The sequence below is a fragment of the Mercenaria mercenaria genome, chromosome 5, assembly GCF_021730395.1.
Source record: "Mercenaria mercenaria strain notata chromosome 5, MADL_Memer_1, whole genome shotgun sequence".
NCBI classification, from domain to species: Eukaryota; Metazoa; Mollusca; class Bivalvia; order Venerida; family Veneridae; genus Mercenaria; species Mercenaria mercenaria.
In genome coordinates this window covers 69,542,848-69,564,215 of record NC_069365.1, presented here as the reverse complement: position 1 = coordinate 69,564,215, position 21,368 = coordinate 69,542,848, and the positions used below count along the sequence as shown (strand labels likewise).

Genomic DNA, 21,368 nt, shown 5'->3' with positions numbered 1-21,368 from the left:
GTGTGTGTGTGTGTGGTGTGCACGTCTGCGTGCTGTGGGTTTCGTTTTGGGGAGGCTGCGTTTTTGGTACGTGACATTCCCTGTTTTATATTTATCTTTGTTTTTTAAGTAACTAATATTCTCTAAATAGTGTACTGCAGTACCGTGATTAATACTTAAGTGAGGCACTCTCATTCTGTAAAGGTACTCATTCAATGAGTAGCACTCATTCTTTAGTGTTTGATTAATAAGTTATGTTCAGTTATCCGCGTTCACTGATTAACATTCACTGGCTAGTTATAACAAAGAAGTATAAATTATTTTTATAGCTCTTTGGTTATAACTATTTAGTGTGAACAGTTCATCAAACAATAGTGTTCCGTGAGTATTGCTCAATGAGTTCGGCTGGTATTCTGCTGAGCGCTGCTGATAGTCGACTGCGTATTGCTTAGGATACTATCTACTAGGTTGGCCTTGAAACGAAATAACAATACTCAGTTTATTTATGGTATTTATTGCTCTTTTCCGTACATTAAAAAAAGAAAGAAACCAGTCTGGCTAAAAGAAATCGTCGGCAAAATGGAACTCGAACTGGGAACAACGCTCTCTAAAGTATTCGGGCATAAAAACTTTAGGTCAGACGTCCAGAAAAATGCTGTTCTTACAATTGTTGAAGGTATTTTCTCTGATTGTTTATCTAGTTTGCTCGTGGGTTGGTGTTTACGTAAGTTTAGCATGTTCGGATAGCCTAATTCGGATGAAATTTATTGGTATGTAACAAGTCTCGGGAAAAATGTGCAACCTCGACCGGGACTCGAACCTCGGACCTTCGGCTTACCATGCCAACGCTCTACCAATTGAGTTACCGAGGCCACCTGGTACGGGAACCGCTACACACCTCTCTAATTGCAGAGACTTTGGCACTCCTGGCCGATGTCTGCCGTGGACTGTCAACCGAATTCAGTCAGATGCACACCCCAGCCAAACTGCTTCGCCCCGCATGGGCTCCAAGGGTGAACATCTCGGTAGAACCTCCAAATGTAACAGTCTCAGGAAAAATGTTCAGCCTCATCTGGGATTCGAACCTCGGACCTTCGGCTTACCGTGCCAACGCTCTACCAGTTGAGCTACCGAGGCCACCCAGTACAAGAACCGCTACACACCTTCCCTCTTATTGCGAGACATTGGCACTCCTGGCCAATGTCTGCCGCAGACTGTCAACAGAATTCAGATGCACACCCCAGTCAAAGACTCAAACTGCTTCGCCCCGCATGGGCTCCAAGGGTGAACATCTCGGTAGAACCTCCAAATGTAACAGTCTCAGGAAAAATATGCAGCTTCGTCCGGGACTCGAACCTCAGACCTTGGCTTACCGTGCCAACGCTCTACCAACTGAGCTACTGAGGCCACCCGGTACGAGAACCGCTACAGGTATATTAATGATTGACGACATTGAACTGATGGTGAAAATTTTGATTATGCAATAAAAGGTTAGAAGGTATTAAATGCCTCTGCTACTATTTTCTATGTAAAAATAACAAATGTTTTAATCAGCATTTCTAGCCTTTCACTTCTTACGAGACTGCCCTTGGCCTTGTCTTGAAGGTCTGTCTTTAGGCAATCAAAAAAATATAGGGTTGACCATAATGCAGTGAAACCAAGGTCACATGACTGAAACAAGTGATGAAAACATACTGCGTAGGAAGACATCAGGAAATACCTAGTTTCACTTTCATTTTACCAAACAGCTTTGACACAACATTTGAAGCACATATAATGTAGCTTAAAATCATCTGCAGACATTCCTGAGTCCTCTTTACAACCTCAATAAAGCATATATCTGTCATGAAAATGGCCTTTATCTGGCGGGAAACACTATATATTGATATGGACTACAATCGAGTGGACCCCTGAGGTATATCCGCCGAATTACTGCCTTCGTACAATAAGAAATGTCAGAGTTTTCAAAATCATTCTGTCTCAATCAATTGTTGTACATTAGTCAAGTTTCAGCAATTTTGCCAACTTTCAGGTTGAAAGAATGACTCTTGTCAGAATTATGCCCCTTTAAGAATGACCGTCCATACCTGCAAAAAACGAGTCAGCTGGGAGGTCGGACGGCCGATCCAGGGCCGATTATGTGCTGCACATGTCATTTTAAAATTTTAAGTGAAAGGTGAGTGTTGGATATCTTTAAGTAGCTACCAGAGCATTGGAAAATCAATATAATTTGCAAGTAGGTACCTATAATTATCCAAACTTTATATGCCTCCAAACCCTACTGAAAAGTAATTAATTCCAAAAATTTTATATTTCAGGTAAACAGGATGTATTTGTGTGTATGCCAACAGGAGCAGGTAAATCTCTGTGTTACCAGCTTCCTGCAGTTGTCTCCCCTGGTATAACATTTGTTGTCTCCCCTCTTATCGCTCTGATGCAAGACCAGTTGGAACATTTGGATAGCATTGGAGTAAAGTCAGAAACGCTCAACTCGAAAATGTCAGTGGAGGAACGTAAAAGAGTTCTGTCAGACTTAGATAAAGAAAAACCAAAGACTAAAATGTTGTACATTACCCCAGAACAGGCAGACACAGACAATTTTAAACAACTGACTGAGAGCCTTACAAAAAGAAAATTAGTAAAATATTTTGTTATTGACGAAGCTCATTGCGTATCCCAGTGGGGTCACGATTTTCGACCAACATATCTTAGACTTGGTTATTTTCGTACAAAATACTTAAAAGGAATTCCTTGCATTGCGCTGACAGCGACGGCTCCTAAACAGGTCATAGAGGACATCATAAAGCAGTTAAGACTGAAAGAACCCATCGCAAAGTTTAAACAAAGTGTTTTCCGTCCAAATTTATTCTATGATGTGAAAATGAAGGACACTATAGGGGATGTGTATGAAGATCTTAAAGGGTTTGCACTCAAGGCACTCGGAGGAGTAGCGGAAGAAGGGGAGGATTGGGTAAGTATCAATGGGTTAAAAGTTTAATACTTGAGAACATATTTTTTTTGTTAGTTAATCCTTAGTATAACAAATACATGTACATGTAGTGTCTAATCACACACCTTTGGTCATCTGAGCTGTCACTCATCTCTGATACCTAAGAATGTTTTATTAGGTTATTTTTACATTTTATCACACATTGAAATTTATATGGTATCTAATAAGTTACCATTGGGTATCCGCAGTTGACTTTATATTTATACAAATTTGGGTAAAATAGAACAAGATTTGTTTTAGGATTATGAATTCTATACAAGAAGCTGACAACTTTCCACAGGAGGACATTTGGAATAATTTTGCCAAAGAATGTTTGTAAATTTGACATTTACCATTTGACCAATATAAACAGATAGAAAAACAAATAGTAAAATATAACCTGTTTTCAGAATTCCTATGGTTGTGGTATAGTTTACTCCAGAACAAGAGATGGTTGTGAGGAGGTGTCACACCACCTATCCAGAAAAGGGATACCAGCTAGACCGTACCATGCCGGGCTCAAGAATGGCATAAGGGAGACAAATCAAACAGAGTGGATGCAGGGAAAATTTCCTGTTATTGTAGCAACCATCAGCTTTGGCATGGGTGTGGACAAAGCCAATGTCAGGTATACTGTGAAAAGTAGAAGAAAAAAATACTTTAATGAACTGCTCAGTGGATATTCACCAAACTTGGTCAGAAGCAATATCAAAAGGTCGAGTTCCTGTTGTGAGCAACGTTGGCCCATTAGGGCCTCTTGTATGCTGTATTCTGAGTAAAAAAAATTACATCATTTATTGAAAAAAAAGGTAGATTGCATGCTGGCATATATACACTGTCACATACATATATGTTGACAGAAACAAGTTTGAAAACAGACAGTCATGTAATCTTCTGATCATATACCAAGTACTGGTGATGCAAGAAGTTGTTTTGTATGTTTATCAAATCCATTTCCTTCAATTCAGTTACTTGGAACTACACAAAGATTTCAGTAAAGTGTATTCACAGAAAAGAATATATCAGAAAACCAAGTATAACTTCACTAGACCTGTAACGATTATGTATTCTCAGTAAGCAATTATGCCACTTCCCGGCTTGTACACAGTTATACTGAAATTGCCGAATGTCATAATGGGTGTACCACCTTAAAAATATTGTAGCTATTACACATTCTTGAACATATTCTTATTATTACAGATTTGTAGCTCATTGGAATGTTCCCAAGTCAATGGCGGGATATTATCAGGAGTCTGGACGTGCTGGGAGGGATGGTGAGAAGTCGTACTGTAGATTATATTACTCGCGGGAGGACAGAAATACTGTTGCCTTCTTGATTAATCATGAAGCAAAAAGATGGAAAAAGGTAAGAATTATTTCAGTAATTATATAGGACAATATCTGCATTGTAGATCATTTTCAGAGGATTTTTCTTTGCAGCCAGATTCAACAATTTTAGCACCACTGTTCAGGTGTTGTGTTTTATAGTGATGAGATTGGATAAAGAAAGAGCATAAGGTTGTAATTATCAACAACAGGACAAGTCACTCTTAATGCAGCTTAGTCAAATCCCAAGTTGTGTTTGTAATAGCATTAAGTTGATTGTAACCATTACCCAGCCAGGATAATAAATCATCAGTCTTATCCTTAGCTTTAGATACATGTATTAAAGTTTTGTTTTTTTTTAGCTCCACTATACAAAGTATATGGAGAGCTATCCTACTCGCCCCGGCGTCGGCGTCTTTCCGCGTCCCCAACTTGGTTAAAGTTTTTTTTACACTTCCTCTTTTTCTCCTTATCTCTATTATTTCTTGATGGATTTGCTTTAAACCATAAATAGTTATTTCTCATCATTACCACATCATCTGATATAAGGGCCATGACTCTCACACTAATATTTCATGAATTCTTCCCCCTTTTCACTTAGAATTTCAGGTTAAAGTTTTGGTGCACTTTCACTCTATCTCAGTTATTACTATATGGATTTGATTCAAATTTAAAATAGTTGTTCCACATCATCACCCACATCATACGACACAAGGTCCATAACTCTTGCACCAATTTTACATGAATTATGCCCCCTTTTTAATTGAAATTTCACGTTAAAGTTTTGGTGCACTTTCACTCTGTCTCAGTTATATCTAAATGGATTTGATTCAAACTTAAAGTAATTGTTCCATATCATCACCTACATCATATGACACAAGGTTCATAACTCTGGCACAAATTTTTCATGAATTATTCCCCCTTTCTACATAGAATTTAAGGTTAAAGTTTTGGTTCACTTTCACTCTGTCTCTGTTATTACTAAATGGATTTGATTCAAACTTAAAAACAATTGTTGAACATTATCACCCACATCATATGGCACAAGGTTCATAACTCTTGCACCAATTTTTTATGAATTATTCCTCCTTTTGACTTACAATTTCAGGTTAAAGTTTTGATTCACTTTCACTCTATCTCAGTTGTTACTAAATGGATTTGATTCAAACTTAAAGTAGTTGTTCCACCTTATCACCCACATCGTATGACACAAGGTGCGTAACTCTGGCACCAATTTGTCATGAATTATGTCCCCTTCTACTTAGAATTTAAGGTTAATTTTGATGCATTTTCAATATATCTCCGCTATTACTAAATGGATTTGATTCAAACTTGAGGTAGTTGTTCCACATTATCACCCACATCATATGACACAAGGTGCATAACTCTTGCACCAAAATTTTATGAATTATGCCCTCTTTTTGCTTAGAATTATACTTATTTAGTGTTTTGATACACTTTATCTTTATCTCTCTTATTACTAAATATTTTTGACACAGACTCAAGCTATTGTGCAATATCTTCATCCACCATTGGAATCATTAAACACTCTGGTGACAACTCCAGCGTCCTCAGATTGCCCAGTTTTCCTATCGAGCATCGAAATAGTTGAGTGTGTTGTCTCTGTGACAGCTCTTGTTTTTATCACAAATTTGAAAACCAAATAGGTACCTTCATCTTGATAAGCAATAGATTTGTATATGTTTTTGGATCACCTGAGCCAAAGGCTCAGGGTGAGCTGTTGTGATCACTCATCGTCCAGCATCCGTCTGCCCACACTTTCCTTTAAACAACATCTCCTCCTAAACCACCAGGCCAATTTTAATGAAACTTCACAGGGGTGTTCCTTGGAAGGTCTTCTTTAAAAATTGTTCAAAGAATTATATTCCATAAAGAACTCTGGTTGCCATGGCAAACAAAAGGAAGAACTTTAAAAATCTTCTTGTCAAAAACCACAGGTCATAGGGCTTTAATATTTGGCATGTAGCATCATCTAGTGGTCCTCTACCAAGATTGTTCAAATATCCTCCTAGGGTCAAATATGGCCCCGCCCTGGAGGTCACATGGTTAACATTGACTTATACAGGGAAAACTTTGAAAATCTTCTTGTCCAAAACCACAAAACGTACATCCTCAATATTTGGCAAGATCGTTCAAATTATGCCCCAAGGGTGAAAAGAGGCCCTGCCCAGGGGGTCACAAGTTTTACATAGATTTGTATAGGGAAAAACTTTAAAAATCTTTTTGGCTGAAACCACAAGACCTAGGCCTTTGATGTTTGGTATGTAGCATTGCCTTGTGGTCTTCTACCAAGATTGTTCATATTATGCCCCTGGGGAGAAAGAGGCCCCACCCCGGAGTCCCAAGTTTTACATAGACTTATATAGGAAATAAAAGTAAAAACCTTGTTGTCTTAAACTGTAAATCCTAGGCTTTTGATATTTGGTATGTTGCATTGCCTAGTGGTCCTCTACCGAAATTGTTGAAATTATATCCCTGGGGTGAAAAGAGGTCCTGCCCTGGTTTACTTGTACTCTTCAAAAATACATTTACTTCAATCCTTTTTAGATTAATGCAACTTCTGTTGTGTTTAACAGAACTGTACTGTTTGTACACTACTCTGAGCTATTCTACTCACCTCTATTCCCCAAAAAATTGCGTATGTTGCATGATATAGTTCCTTTGATACAAATATCACTCAGGTGAGCGATATAGGGCCATCTTGGCCCTCTTGTTTTAACATATACTGAAATAAATGGCCGGTCTATAGTTTGCGCTATATGACCAGTGTATTTTTATCACATGTTGACTGAGCTAATAAAAAATCAGAAAATTAAAATAAAACGTATAAAATTATTTGCTGATGTCTCTGGCAATAGTTGTGATGGCTGACCAGCAAGCCATTCAGAAACTGTATGTTACTACATGTCTCACATAATTCGCCAGTTCATAGTTTGTGCTGTTGACCAAAGTATTAATTTGCGCTGTTGACGAAAGTTAAGCTCAATGCGGAATTTTGCTGGGCTAAAATCAAAACTTGAAGAAGAAAAATATGAAAATTTATATTTCGTATCTATTGATAAATATTGTACAGCTTTCTGGACAATAAATGCCTGTAGTTACATGATACAGTGCTTTTTTTTAGCTCACCTGTCACGAAGTGACAAGGTGAGCTTTTGTGATCGCGCAGCGTCCGTCATCCGTGCGTGTGTGCGTAAACTTTTCCTTGTGACATCTCTAGAGGTCACATTTTTCATGGGATCTTTATGAAAATGGGTCAGAGTGTTCATCTTGGTAAATTATAGGTCAAGTTGGAAACGTGGTCACGTGCCATCAAAAACTAGGTCAGTAGGTCTAAAAATAGAAAATCCTTGTGACCTCTCTAGAGGCCATAATTTTCAATGGATCTTCATGAAAATTGGTCAGAATGTTCACCTTGATGATATCTAGGTCAAGTTCGAAACTGGGTCACGTGCCTTCAAAAACTAGGTCAGTAGGTCTAAAAATAGAAAAACCTTGTGACCTCTCTAGAGGCCATATATTTCACAAGATCTTCATGAAAATTGGTCAGAACGTTCATCTTGATGATATCTAGGTCAAGTTCGAAACTGGGTCACGTGCCTTCAAAAACTAGGTCAGTAGGTCAAATAATAGAAAAGCCTTGTGACCTTTCTAAAGGCCATATTTTTCATGGGATCTGTATGAAAGTTGGTCTGAATGTTCATCTTGATGATATCTAGGTCAAGTTCGAAACTGGGTCACGAGCGGTCAAAAACTAGGTCAGTAGGTCTAAAAATAGAAAAACCTTGTGACCTCTCTAGAGGCCATATATTTCATGAAATCTTCATGAAAATTGGTCAGAATGTTTACCTTGATGATATCTAAGTCAAGTTCCAAAGTGGGTCCCGTGCCATCAAAAACTAGGTCAGTAGGTCAAATAATAGAAAAACCTTGTGACCTCTCTAGAGGCCATATTTTCCATGGGATCTGTATGAAAGTTGGTCTGAATGTTCATCTTGATGATATCTAGGTCAAATTCGAAAGTGGGTCACGTGCCATCAAAAACAAGGTCAGTAGGTCAAATAATAGAAAAACCTTGTGACCTCTCTAAAGGCCATATTTTTCAATGGATCTTCATGAAAGTTGTTCTGAATGTTCATCTTGATGATATCTAGGTCAGGTTCGAAACAGGGTCATGTGCGGTCAAAAACTAGGTCAGTAGGTCTAAAAATAGAAAAACCTTGTGACCTCTCTAGAGGCCATACTTGTGAATGGATCTCCATAAAAATTGGTCAGAATGTTGATCTTGATGATATCTATGTCAAGTTCGAAAGTGGGTCACGTACCATCAAAAAGTAGGTCAGTAGGTCAAATAATGAAAAAACGTTGTGACCTCTCTAGAGGCCATATTTTTCATGGGATCTGTATGAAATTTGGTCTGAATGTTTATCTTGATGATATCTAGGTCAAGTTTGAAACTGGGTCAACTGCGATCAAAAACTAGGTCAGTAGGTCTTGAAATAGAAAAACCTTGTGACCTCTCTAGAGGCCATACCCTTGAATGGATCTTCATGAAAATTGGTCAGAATGTTCACCTTGATGATATCTAGGTCAAGTTTGAAACTGGGTCACGTGCCTTAAAAAACTAGGTCAATTGGTCAAATAATAGAAAAACCTTGTGATCTCTCTAGAGACCATATTTTTCAGTGGATCTTCATGAAAATTGGTCAGAATTTATATCTTCATAATATCTAGTTCAAGTTCAAAACTGGGTCACATGAGCTCAAAAACTAGGTCACTATGTCAAATGATAGAAAAAACGATGTCATACTCAAAACTGGATCATGTGGGAAGAGGTGAGCGATTCAGGACCATCATGGTCCTCTTGTTTAAGTTTTGGGAGAATGGTGGTGGGGCCTGTAAGGAGGCGTAAATTGCACCGTAACTCTAAAATAGGGGAAAAATTGCATCATCGTGAAAGTGTTTTTCATAAATATGTTACAATAAAAAAAAAAATGATTTTCAAAACACATTTTCTCATGTTTTAAATGGTACAGTTTACTTTATCATGTACATCTAGAAAGGGTTTTGTTTGTTGGTTGGAATATGTAATATAAAAAAAGATCTTCTTTTTTTGAGGGGATTTTTTTTCAGAAATAGGGGGAAAAACATACTTTTTTACAGGGGAATGGGGCCAATTTTGGCCCCAAAAATGGCCTAAAAACACTGGACCAGTCTGTATTCAGTGCAGATTTGCTTGGCTTAAGTCTGAATTTCAAAAAAAAAAGAACTGTTGAAATTTTTTTCCGATATCATTTAATAAAACACTTAAATGTCTTGACTATTGAACAGTGAACGTTTTAATAAGTATACATTATTACATGACTCTTTCATAAATCGCTGGACTATTATTTGTGCTTTTCGAATATTCTGCTTAATATTCTTCACTTATTGAGTTACTGCACTGACATGACGATATGTTGACTGTGCTAATACATCAAAAAATTAAATATAAGACTGTAAAACTTTGTTTCTAATATTATGTGATAAATCACATATTGAATGTCCTTGACTATTGAATGGTAAGCCATTTATTAAGTATATATTGTAAGAATTCGAAAATGTTTTTGTTTTTCTACCTCAGAAAGACAAGGAGACTGTAAGACTACAATTAAAAGCTGCTAACAAGAACTTTGAACATATGATCAGTTACAGTGAGGAAGTCAGGTAAGTTTTCAAAGGTGCTGGACAAAATGTTAGCAGTCAGAACCATCTTGTACAAAACCCATCTACAGATTTTGAAAAAAAAAAAAACAGACAAAAATGGTTTGCCAAAACCTTTCCGGTTTAAATTGCAAGGGGGACACAACCTGTGCTTTGTAATAACAAGGAAGACAAAAACTCTGCTATGAATTTGAAGAGGTAGGGTTATACCCCTTCCATAAATTGTAACAATTCTGTAGAAGAATGGAAGGGGTCCAGCTTTGTCTGCTTGCGAAATTTCAGTGGGAGGGGTTTTGTCTTTCCTGTGAAATCAGTGAGTGGGGTTTTATTTTACCTGTGAAGTCAGTGGGAGAGGTTTTGTCTTTCCTGTGAAATCAGTGGGAGGGGTTTTATTTGACCTGTGAAATCATTGGGAGGGGTTTTATTTTACCTGTGTAATCATTGGGAGAGGTTTTGTCTTACCTGTGAAATCAGGGGTGTGGGGGGGGGGCAGGTATTTGAACTGTGAAGTCATTGGGAGGGGTTTTATTTTACCTGTGTAATCATTGGGAGAGGTTTTGTCTTATCTGTGAAATTAGTGGGAGGGGTTTTATTTGACCTGTGAAGTCATTGGGAGGGGTTTCATTTTACCTGTGTAATCATTGGGAGAGGTTTTGTCTTTCCTGTGAAATCAGTGGGAGGGGTTTTATTTGACCTGTGAAGTCATTGGGAGGGGTTTCATTTTACCTGTGTAATCATTGGGAGAGGTTTTGTCTTACCTGTGAAATCAGGGGTGTGGGGGGGGGGGGGGCAGGTATTTGAACTGTGAAGTCATTGGGAGGGGTTTTATTTTACCTGTGTAATCATTGGGAGAGGTTTTGTCTTATCTGTGAAATTAGTGGGAGGGGTTTTATTTGACCTGTGAAGTCATTGGGAGGGGTTTCATTTTACCTGTGTAATCATTGGGAGAGGTTTTGTCTTTCCTGTGAAATCAGTGGGAGGGGTTTTATTTGACCTGTGAAGTCATTGGGAGGGGTTTCATTTTACCTGTGTAATCATTGGGAGAGGTTTTGTCTTACCTGTGAAATCAGTGTAAGGGGTTTTGTCTTGCTCTCAGTTTTCTTATCATTCAAAATTCTTACTTCTGTCACTATATATTATTTACCTTAAGGCTTTTAACACTATTCTAAGCAGTCATCTGTAGTTTCTCACTTACTTTCTGAGGTATTTTCAGAGATTCATTCTCCTCCTTCTGCTTGAATAAATCTTAGCTTGATCATAAGCAAGAGGATCCTCAGATCTTTAATTTTAACTGTTTCCAATCTTGTACATACTTTACTAATAGTGTTTTCCTTGACTATGTAGCATTTTCTTGCATTTTTGGTCAACGAAAAATGCAAATGCTATAAATTTTCTTTAAGATGTCGTCACTGGAGTATAAGTCAGTTCTTTGGAGATGAGAAACCAGATTGTAACAAGTCATGTGATGCCTGCAAGGAGCCGAGGAGTGTGGAGAAGAACCTGGCCGAACTACAGCGTGGACTGTTTGCCTCGGTAAACAAGACTAAAGGTGGTGGTACCATGTACTACGTAGATGAAGATGTTTCAGGAGACATGTATGGTGGAGGCAGAAAAGGTGCTAAAATGTAGGTCCTGTTACAGATTAAATATCAGTGAGATAAAAAAGGTACAGAACTCTTATTAGACAGAGAGAAAACTCATTAAATCTGGTCATAACCAAATGAGAGTTTTGACAGTTAAGATGCTTTCTTCACGTATTACCTGATAAACATCTATGATCAGGGTGATGTGTGATTTCAAGAGAAAATACTAAGTTACGAAGATTCTGTTGTTTGTTTTTTCTTCGCTATATATTGCACTGTAGGCACTAAAACAAGATTGAATAGGGACATACCATGCTGTGGTATTGATTATACAAAATGCTTGCTTTGATGCTTGCAAAATGCTTTCCTAAATGTACTTTGTTCAAGTTAGTTTAGTTTTTTTCTTCCCAAAATAGGAGAAAAAAAAACATACATTAATGTAACAAAAAATGTAATCACAGCAGCAAGTAATGATGTTGTGACTGACAGTTTAAGAAAGAGGAACCCTTTCCTTATTTAGACAAATTTTGATTAAGGATTTATACACCAGCTAGCATATTTTGCAGCCATTTAAAGTGTGCCACCTTTATCACGTCCTTACTAATTAGACAAGGAGTTTCTCTGTTCTCTGTTTAACTGGATCCCTAGGACATCATTCTTAAGTTATGTTTTGAAAATATTGCTGTTCTAGAATTTTACATTTCCGACCATGTTTATATTTGATTTGGTTACCAGGGATACAGATGACTATGATGACCAGTATGACAGTGATGAGGATGATGACTCTGAGTCGGCTAAGGAAAGACGAGATAGAAAAGAGAGGACCAATTTCATTAAAAATCAATTCAAAAAACGGAAAGGAGTAAGGAATTAATCTTTTGTAGCTTTCTTTTACCTCACCGTGACAAAAGTCACCAAGAGATATTATGATACCATCCCAGTTCTGTGTAAACACCTTGTTAATGACTTTCAGACAGTACATAATTACATATCACAACGGAATAAATCTTTATACATGCCTTTCCCATGATAATACTTATTGAATGGCATAGGTTCCATAACTCTTGCTATTGTTTTGGTGACATTATGCCCCTTTTTGCCATTTTTCAATCAAAACTCTATGGTTGTTAGTAAGAATGTCAGTAACTATACATTGCAACTAAATAAAACTTCACATCCTTAATGCCAACTGATTGAAATAGGTCCCATAACTCTTGCTTTCTCTTTGATGAAATTATTGCCCTTTGTATACCTAGCCATTTTTAGCTCACCTGTCACAAAGTGACAAGGTGAGCTTTTGTTATCGTGTGGCGTCCGTCGTCCGTCCGTAAACTTTTGCTTGTGACCACTCTAGAGGTCACATTTTTCATGGGATCTTTATGAAAGTTGGTCAGAATGTTTATCTTGATGATATCTAGGTCAGGTTTGAAACTGGGTCACGTGCGGTCAAAAACTAGGTCAGTAGGTCTAAAAATAGAAAAACCTTGTGACCTCTCTAGAGGCCGTACTTTTCAATGGATCTTCATGAAAATTGGTCAGAATGTTCAACTTGATGATATCTACATCAAGTTTGAAACTGGGTCACGTGCCTTCAAAAACTAGGTCAGTAGGTCAAATAATAGAAAAACCTTGTGACCTCTCTAGAGGCCATATTTTTCACGGGATCTGTATGAAAGTTGGCCTAAATGTTCATCTTGATGATATCTAGGTCAAGTTCGAAACTGGGTCAACTGTGGTCAAAAACTAGGTCAGTAGATCTAAAAATAGAAAAACCTTGTGACCTCTCTAGAGGCCATACTTTTTAATGGATCTTCATGAAAATTGGTCAGAATGTTCACCTTGATGATATCTAGATCAATTTTGAAACTGGGTCACATGCCATCAAAAACTAGGTCAGTAGGTCAAATAATAAAAAAACCTTGTGACCTCTCTAGAGGCCATATTTTTCATGGGATCTGTATGAAAGTTGGTCTGAATATTTATCTTGATGATATCTAGGTCAAGTTCGAAACTGGGTCAACTGCAGTCAAAAACTATGTCAGTAGGTCTAAAAATAGAAAAACCTTTTGACCACTCTAGAGGCCATATTTTTCAATGGATCTTCATGAACATTTGTCTGAATGTTCACCTTGATGATACCTAGATAAAGTTTGAAACTGGGTCACGTGTGGTTAAAACAAGGTCAGCAGGTATAAAAATAGAAAAACCTTGTTACCTCTCTTGAGGCCATACTCTTCATGAGATCTTCATGAAAATTGGTGAGAATGTTCACCTAGATAATATCTAGGTCAAGTTCAAAACTGGGTCATGTGCCTTCAAAAACTAGGTCATTAGGCCAAATAATAGAAAAACCTTGTGACCTCTCTAGAAGCCATATTTATCAATGGATCTTCATGAAAATTGGGTGATGTGGAGACAGGTGAGCGATTCAGGACCATCATGGTCCTCTTGTTTTATAAATTTTAGATTTCACACTTCTGTTTCTTTTGTCTGTCTTGAGTATATTTTGTTATTCCCTGCTATGAAGTTGAAGGGGGAATATAGAAATGCTGTTCATACATCAATGTGTCCATCCATCTGTCTACCGCTCACTCCACCCTAACCATCCACCCAAAAAGCATTTTGTGTTAATTTCTTATGTTTATATTGTCTGTTAGAATCCAGTCATCTGCCATCCTGTCACCAGTTTTATCATTCCCCCATTTCCTCCTTCCCCATTATCCAACTAACTTCTCCCTTGTACCCACCCTCCTCAACACACATCATATACACAACACATGCAAAGGAATGTATTGGACCACCAGGAAATTTTCCAGACCTGCAAAATGATATATATACATATACTAGTATATTGGTGAATAATCCAAGGGCTTGAATGATCATAATGAGGCCTATATGTAGAAATCTTGCAAGTCATTTGTGACAAAATTCTTTAGATGGTTTTAAAAAATATGGACGCAGCTTAATTAAATTTTCATGTTTGTTATAATATTTTTGTAGCAAATAACAATATTTTATCTGTTTCAGGACGTGGAGACGAGTAGACCAGAGGACACTTTTATACCGCCAAGTGAAGACTGTCCACTGAGAGATGCTGCTAGTCAAAGGATTCCAAAACTTACTGTAGCTGTAAGTGACACTTTGTTAGATATAACTTTAAGTTTGATTGTAAATGTTCACAACTTTAAGTCATTTATTTATTAAAGTTGAACATAAATGAATACAATTCTTTATTTAAATTCTGAACTTAATACATTGTTGTAACTTTAAACCAATCCTCTTTTTTTTTAATGATTTGAAGTTATATAAAATTATGTTGTCCAAACTCAGTTTTGTAACATTTGACCCTGAATTTCTGAAAATCTCTAAAGTGCAATCTCTGTACAATAAATACACTTAGCAGTTAGTTAATATAACTCTGTACAAATACTGACATGTTCTCCACAAATATCTGACAACTTTCCCTATCAGTACAATATCATGATTATAATGTCATGATTACAATGTCATACTGTTTCAGCAAAGGGAACATTGTATGGCACTTCTGGAGAAAGCATTATTAGATAACTATGTGCAGTATTACAAAGACATTCCTACTAAAATGGCTGCAAAAGATTTTGTGCCAAGGTGTTGTGCTATAGATCTAGAGTATGAAGTATTCAAAGGTAAAATATTAAGGGTAAAATAGAGATATACTGTATGTTTAGTGTTTATGGCGGTGGTAGAATAGATTATACATTTACCAGTTGCAAAATGATTGTTTTGAAAAAATCATTCAGATTAAGAAATGATGATTTAGAGGTGATGAATGTAATTCATATCATTAATAGTAAAACAGAAAGAAAATGTAAACCAGTAAGTCAAATGTTGGGAAAAAATACACAAATATCAATTTTTTTAAAAAGATCCAAGTTATTTGCAAGTAAAATTATAAAAAAAAAACAATACATATAATGTAGTGGCTGGTTTGTGAAAAATGTGTATGGATTCTTGACACACCAAAACAATACAAAATGTTTTAGCTTAAGTTGGGAATCAAACCTCAAACCTGGATGGGCACAGGGACAGCACCAAGCTGTAGCAGTTCTGACCTTTCTACCAGTTGCATTACTGCCTTAACATTATATCATTACCTTGTATCACATTTTAAAATTTTATTACATCTTCAGTAACAATGTTTGCTTTAAACTTTCCTGAACTGTGTTTATGCTGGTCAAAAATTCAGCTTGCTCCATAAAGTTACCTACATTGTTAATATTTCAGCTAACAGATTACATAATATCTACAAAGCATCTGTGATGAGATCGGTGTCTGAAATCAAGAAATTCACAGCCCTGAAAGACCTCCATACCTCCCTAGTTCCTAAATGGTCCTCCACTTCAGATGCTAGTCCCTCAGACACTGGTGGTGATAAAGACATATCTAGTCATTCCAATGACAATGGAAAGAGCTGTGATAAAAAACTAAATGGAGAAAGTGTATTAGAAGCTGTTGGTGATACTGAAGTGACAGCAAGTTTGTATGATGGTGATAAAGATAAGACTAGTGAATCAAATGAAAATGTGGAAAGTAAAGAAGAAAAGGATACAAAAACTGCTGATGCAACAGCTGTGAAGATTGAAGAAAAACCAGTTAGACCTAAAATAGTGTATTTCTTTGAAAGAGGTGATTCGTTGAAACAAGAGCTAGGGGAGGAAAACGGGAATTTAATGAAAGATAACACAGAGGAAAGTTCTTTTAAAATTGATGGTGCATTAAATCACAGTCATGGAGTGAAAAGACCACATGATTCAAAGGTAAATGAAGAAATTTCACTAAGTGTAGTACACTTCCAGTTTAGTTTGATTTCAGTTTTTGCCTTTTAAAACAAGTCTCAACGAATATCATAGTGGACTTTGGAAAGTGCATGTACATAGTCATGAAATACTTTCAAATCATTATATGAGCCGCGCCATGAGAAAACCAAACATAGCACATTTGCGACCAGCATGGATCCAGACCAGCCTGGGCATCCGCGCAGTCTGGTCAGGATCCATGCTGTTTGCTTTTAAAGCCTATTGCAATTAGAGAAACTGTTAGCGAACAACATGGATCCTGGCCAGACTGCGCGGATGTGCAGGCTGGCCTGGATCCATGCTGGTTGCAAATGCATTATGTTGGTTTTCTCATAGCATGGCTCATATTCAGTGGGGACTAATTTTTATGGATTTTTAGGTTGCAATAGTTAAGCGAATTAAATTAAAAAAAATATGAAATTCCAAATTGTTAATTTTTCGCCCTATGAAATAGGCATTTGGCAGAATCCACAAAATTTTTGCCCCTGAAATTAAATGATTCCACAATACATTGTATATTCTATGATGTTCTTTTTAGAGTTTGAGAAATTAGGCTTTTGTAGCAGGAATACTCCAATGAAACCGTTAGTCCCATTTTAAAATGATTTCACAAAAATGTTCTTTGGATTACTCTCTACCAGTTTTTTTTCAAGTCTATGTTGATTTGTTAAAAAGGACATGCCTGTCAGCATGTGGGGCTAGTTTTCTCTATGTGGCTGTTCTTAGAAACTGCTGGCCTGATTTAGAAAAAAAAATCACAGAAATATACCTTAAGGAAATTCATTCATATCATTCCACTATGATAAAAAAAGCTTGCCACAAGGAAGCGGGGCACATTTTTCTAAGTTGGCTGTAGTGGAAACTTTGAGAATCTTGTCAGGAACTGTTAGCTTGATTTTAAAATGTTCCTTAGTTCACCCTCTACCTAAATTGCTGAAGCCAACTGTGAAATCCAGATGGGCTGTCTAGGGCCATCTTTGCCTGCTTGTTCTGAAAGCCTTCAGGATTGAAAAGTACTGCCCAAAAGACTTTTCTTAATTAATCCCCCGCCACAAGTGGTGGGTGGGTATAGGAACGGTCTCTGTCCTTCTGTCTGTCTGTAACACTTTCGTGTCCGCTCCATATCTCCTGAACCCTTTGAAGGATTTTCATGAAACTTGGGTCAAATGATTACCTCATCAAGACGATGTACAGAACTTATGAGTCAGCTATGCTGGCTCAAGGTCAAGGTCACAACTTAGGATCAAAGGTTTGAGCCTTCCATTTTGTCCACTCTGTATATACCAAACTCCTTGAAGGATTTTCATCAAACTTGGGTCATATGATCACCTCATCAAGAACTCCTGATTCAGCTATGTCAACTCAAGGTCAAGATCACAATACTAGGTCAAAGGTTTGATCTCTGTATCTCCTAAACCCCTTGAAGGATTTTCATGAAACTTAGGTCAAATGATCACCTCATCAAGATGATATGCAGAATTCATGAGTCAATCATGTCAGTTGAAGGTCAAGGTCACAGCTCAAGGTCAAAGGTTTACCCTTTCACTATCCATAACTGTGGCAGGGGATTTAGCTGTCTTTCAGACTGCCTTGTATTGTTGTAAGCAATGAAGGTATTGTCATTTTAAATTGTGCAATAATGTATGATACCTAAAGTTTTCAGCCTGTAGCATGGTTTAGACATCAATTTTTCATGACCTCCTTTATTGTAAAGTTATTGTCTTACAGGATGATAGACATTCTAAGCACAGAAAAGTTGAGAAGAAGCCATCATCTAGAGGTGATGCCTCAGCAACCAAACTGAAGGAATGTGCTGATGTGGTTGTAAAGTACCTTACACCACATTTTAAAGGCGGACAAATAGCGTCAAAAGTAAATATTCCTTATACTGTAGTACTTTTGGACTATAATACTTCCTCTGCTTTAAAAACACCAGTATTAGTCACATAGCTTTGACATAACCGTCTCAGCCATAACTAACAGCTTCTCAGGATTGTCAGTGTTACCTGCATCGAAGGCTGAACACAATACTGTAGTAACTATTATTAAATAAAGAAGGACTTACGACAGTATTGCTTTCAACCCTCGCATTGATCATAGTCAAAAAATGTGCAAATGGCGGCAGAATTGTAAAAGTTTGAGCAGAATGAGCAAGAAAAGATTGAGTTATTTTAAGCAAAGGTTAGAAATTAATTTTAAACTAAAAGATTTTTTTGTAGATAATTAACAAATGAAATAATGAGTATGTTGAGCATGAAAGTGTATATGAAAATTCAAAATGTATTACTTGCAAGTCAGCTGGAGACTTGACAAATATACAGTCAGATTGAAAAATATTTGATAGACCTGAGTTGTTGTGATACGTGTATTCTATTTATTTTCTGGTATTATGCACTTTGTATAGCTTCATTTGATTGTTTAATCAACAGTTTGTTGTGAATAGTGCTCCCTTTCAAGAGTTGATATTTCTTGGTCTGGTAGGAGCTTCTGTGACGAGATTTGATTACATCAGATTCTGTTTATTAGCTTGACTATTCAAAAAATAGTCCAAGCTATTGTACTCACCCAGGCACCCACTTTTGGACTTAGAAAATCCTGGTTAAAGTTTTACACCCCACTTACTATTTCCAAAACTAATGCAGATACTGGATTGAAACTCAATAGATATTTTTACATTTAGCGTAATATTCCTGCTTCTGGGACAACAATTTGAATAGTCAGGCATTGGCTATCTTACGGACAGCTGTTGTTGTTTATTGTTCTTCAGATATATCTGCTACTTCCAGGAACACAGTCATACATATGTCAAAATATTTTGTTTCAGGAACTATTTAAGAAAACTGCCAAAATGCTATCCCATAAAGTTGTGGAGAAAACTAAGGACAAACCACCTGAGAAAGGTACATGTATAGCTTTTGAAGAATGTTTCCTACCTCAATGCAGGAGTCAGTTGTCTTGTCTTTTTTTTTCAAGATACTTCTTTATTTTCTGCCACTGTTTCATGTGGAATATTTTGTTATTGGTTGTAAGTTTTTCTTTCATATCTAGTAAATGCAGAGGTTTTAATAATAGCCGGTTGTATTAAATAAGATCCAGACTGCCACAGACTACCTGTGAACACAAACAGTCATAGACCACCTGTGAACACAGACAGTCATAGACTACCCGTGAACACAGACAGTCATAGACTACCTGTGAACACAGACAGTCATAGACTACCCGTGAACACAGACAGTCATAGACTACCCGTGAACACAGACAGTCATAGACCACCTGTGAACACAGACAGTCATAGACCACCTGTGAACAGAAACTGTCATAGACTATCTGTGAACACAGTCATAGACCACCTGTGAACACAGACAGTCATAGACCACCTGTGAACAGAAACTGTCATAGACTATCTGTGAACACAGTCATAGACCACCTGTGAACACAGACAGTCATAGACCACCTGTGAACACAGACAGTCATAGACTATCTGTGAACACAGACAGTCATAGACCACCCGTGAACACAGACCACTTAGCTCTTAAGACCATTGAATTAATTTCAAATTAAACATTTGCCATCTTAATGCCTTTAACCTGTGAATTAAGATCTACAGCAGAACTTACAAAGATCATTTTAGCTGTCCTAATAATGGTCTTTTTGTACATGTTTGACCACGATTGAAGTTGATTACTATATAATTTTGAATCACCGTATTACCATTTTCTTGACATTTTATGTTTACATATATTTCAGTGAAGGAAGTAGTAAAGGCTATGATAAAAGACCTGTTTAAGAAACATCAGAAGATTTCCTCTGAAGAGCATATTTCCTCAATATAGCAAATCTGTGTACATCTCTAGACAGCATTACAGGAGATCAGTTGTCATCTGTTGAAATTGACTTATTAGAATTTAGAGTTGTTGGACGTGTTTAACAGCCAGCAGCTGTTAGCAGGCATATCTGTGATAAAGGTTTTCCATGGCTAATATAAGAAATACTGATACTAGTGTCTGTGAAAATTACTTCAACAGCATTTACATTATACAGTAATTGTATCGTCATTAGATTTAGTGGTTTAAAACCCAAAATGGCTGTTTCATGGGGGGACAGGAGTTTGTTGATTTCACAATAAATAGGAATTTTATTTGGCAATTGTGACTTGACTTTTAAAAAGTTGTGAATATTGGTGTTTTCAGCATTATTTTTCCCTGCCAAAGGTGGAGAGATATAAATTTGGCGCTGTTCATCTGTCTGTGCGACCGTCCATCTGATATTGAAAATGCATATAATTCAAAAAGTGTTTTAGCTAGAATCACCAAACTCACATAATTGTTAATTAGCACATGACCTTTTGCTCACAGATAGTATTATCCCCTTTGACCCAGTGAAGGAAGAGTTTTTCTGTTTGATTATTGGTAAAAAAATAGGGATTTTTAGTAAACTATTTATGGAACTTAATGAAATTTTATACAAATATAGGTCACTTTAAGAAATCGAGCATGCATAACTTCAGAATCTTTTCAGTAACTTCAGAGTTACTGCCCTTTAATTGTTTCACAATCCATAAATTTCCACTTGACAAAGGAATCCATTGATGGATCTTCCTGAAATTTAATACAATTATAGATCACTCTAGGGTGTTGGTATGTGCACATCTTTCATGAGGATCTCTTCAGTAAATGCAGTTATTGCCCTTTAATTTATTTGAAATTCATCAATTCCCCCCAAAAAAAAAAAACCAAAGTAACCCAGTGATGGATCGTTATGAAAAATGTAGACCACTATAGGTGGGTGATGTACATGCAGATTTTATCAAGATCTCTTCAGTAACTGCAGAGTTATCGCCCTTTAATTGTTATATCTTTCAAAATGTAGTCCCCTCATTCACAAAACAATCTATTCAGTGGGGGATATAAATTCTTTGAATTTGCTTGTTTG

At 36.9% G+C, this 21,368-nt stretch overlaps 1 protein-coding gene across 1 annotated transcript; it reads left to right on the top strand.

Moving 5' to 3' along the window:
• The first annotated feature begins 526 nt into the window (after positions 1 to 526).
• LOC123558506 (ATP-dependent DNA helicase Q5-like) lies at positions 527 to 21,152 on the top strand. The gene is made up of 13 exons (XM_053543856.1): positions 527 to 655; positions 2,298 to 2,950; positions 3,379 to 3,596; positions 4,169 to 4,334; positions 9,939 to 10,021; positions 11,419 to 11,643; positions 12,337 to 12,463; positions 14,629 to 14,730; positions 15,122 to 15,266; positions 15,865 to 16,397; positions 18,165 to 18,308; positions 19,261 to 19,336; positions 20,184 to 21,152. Exons 1-13 carry the CDS (start codon positions 559 to 561, stop codon positions 20,267 to 20,269), a joined length of 2,655 nt encoding a protein of 884 aa, XP_053399831.1. The 5' UTR covers positions 527 to 558; the 3' UTR covers positions 20,270 to 21,152.
• The last annotated feature ends 216 nt before the right edge of the window (positions 21,153 to 21,368 follow it).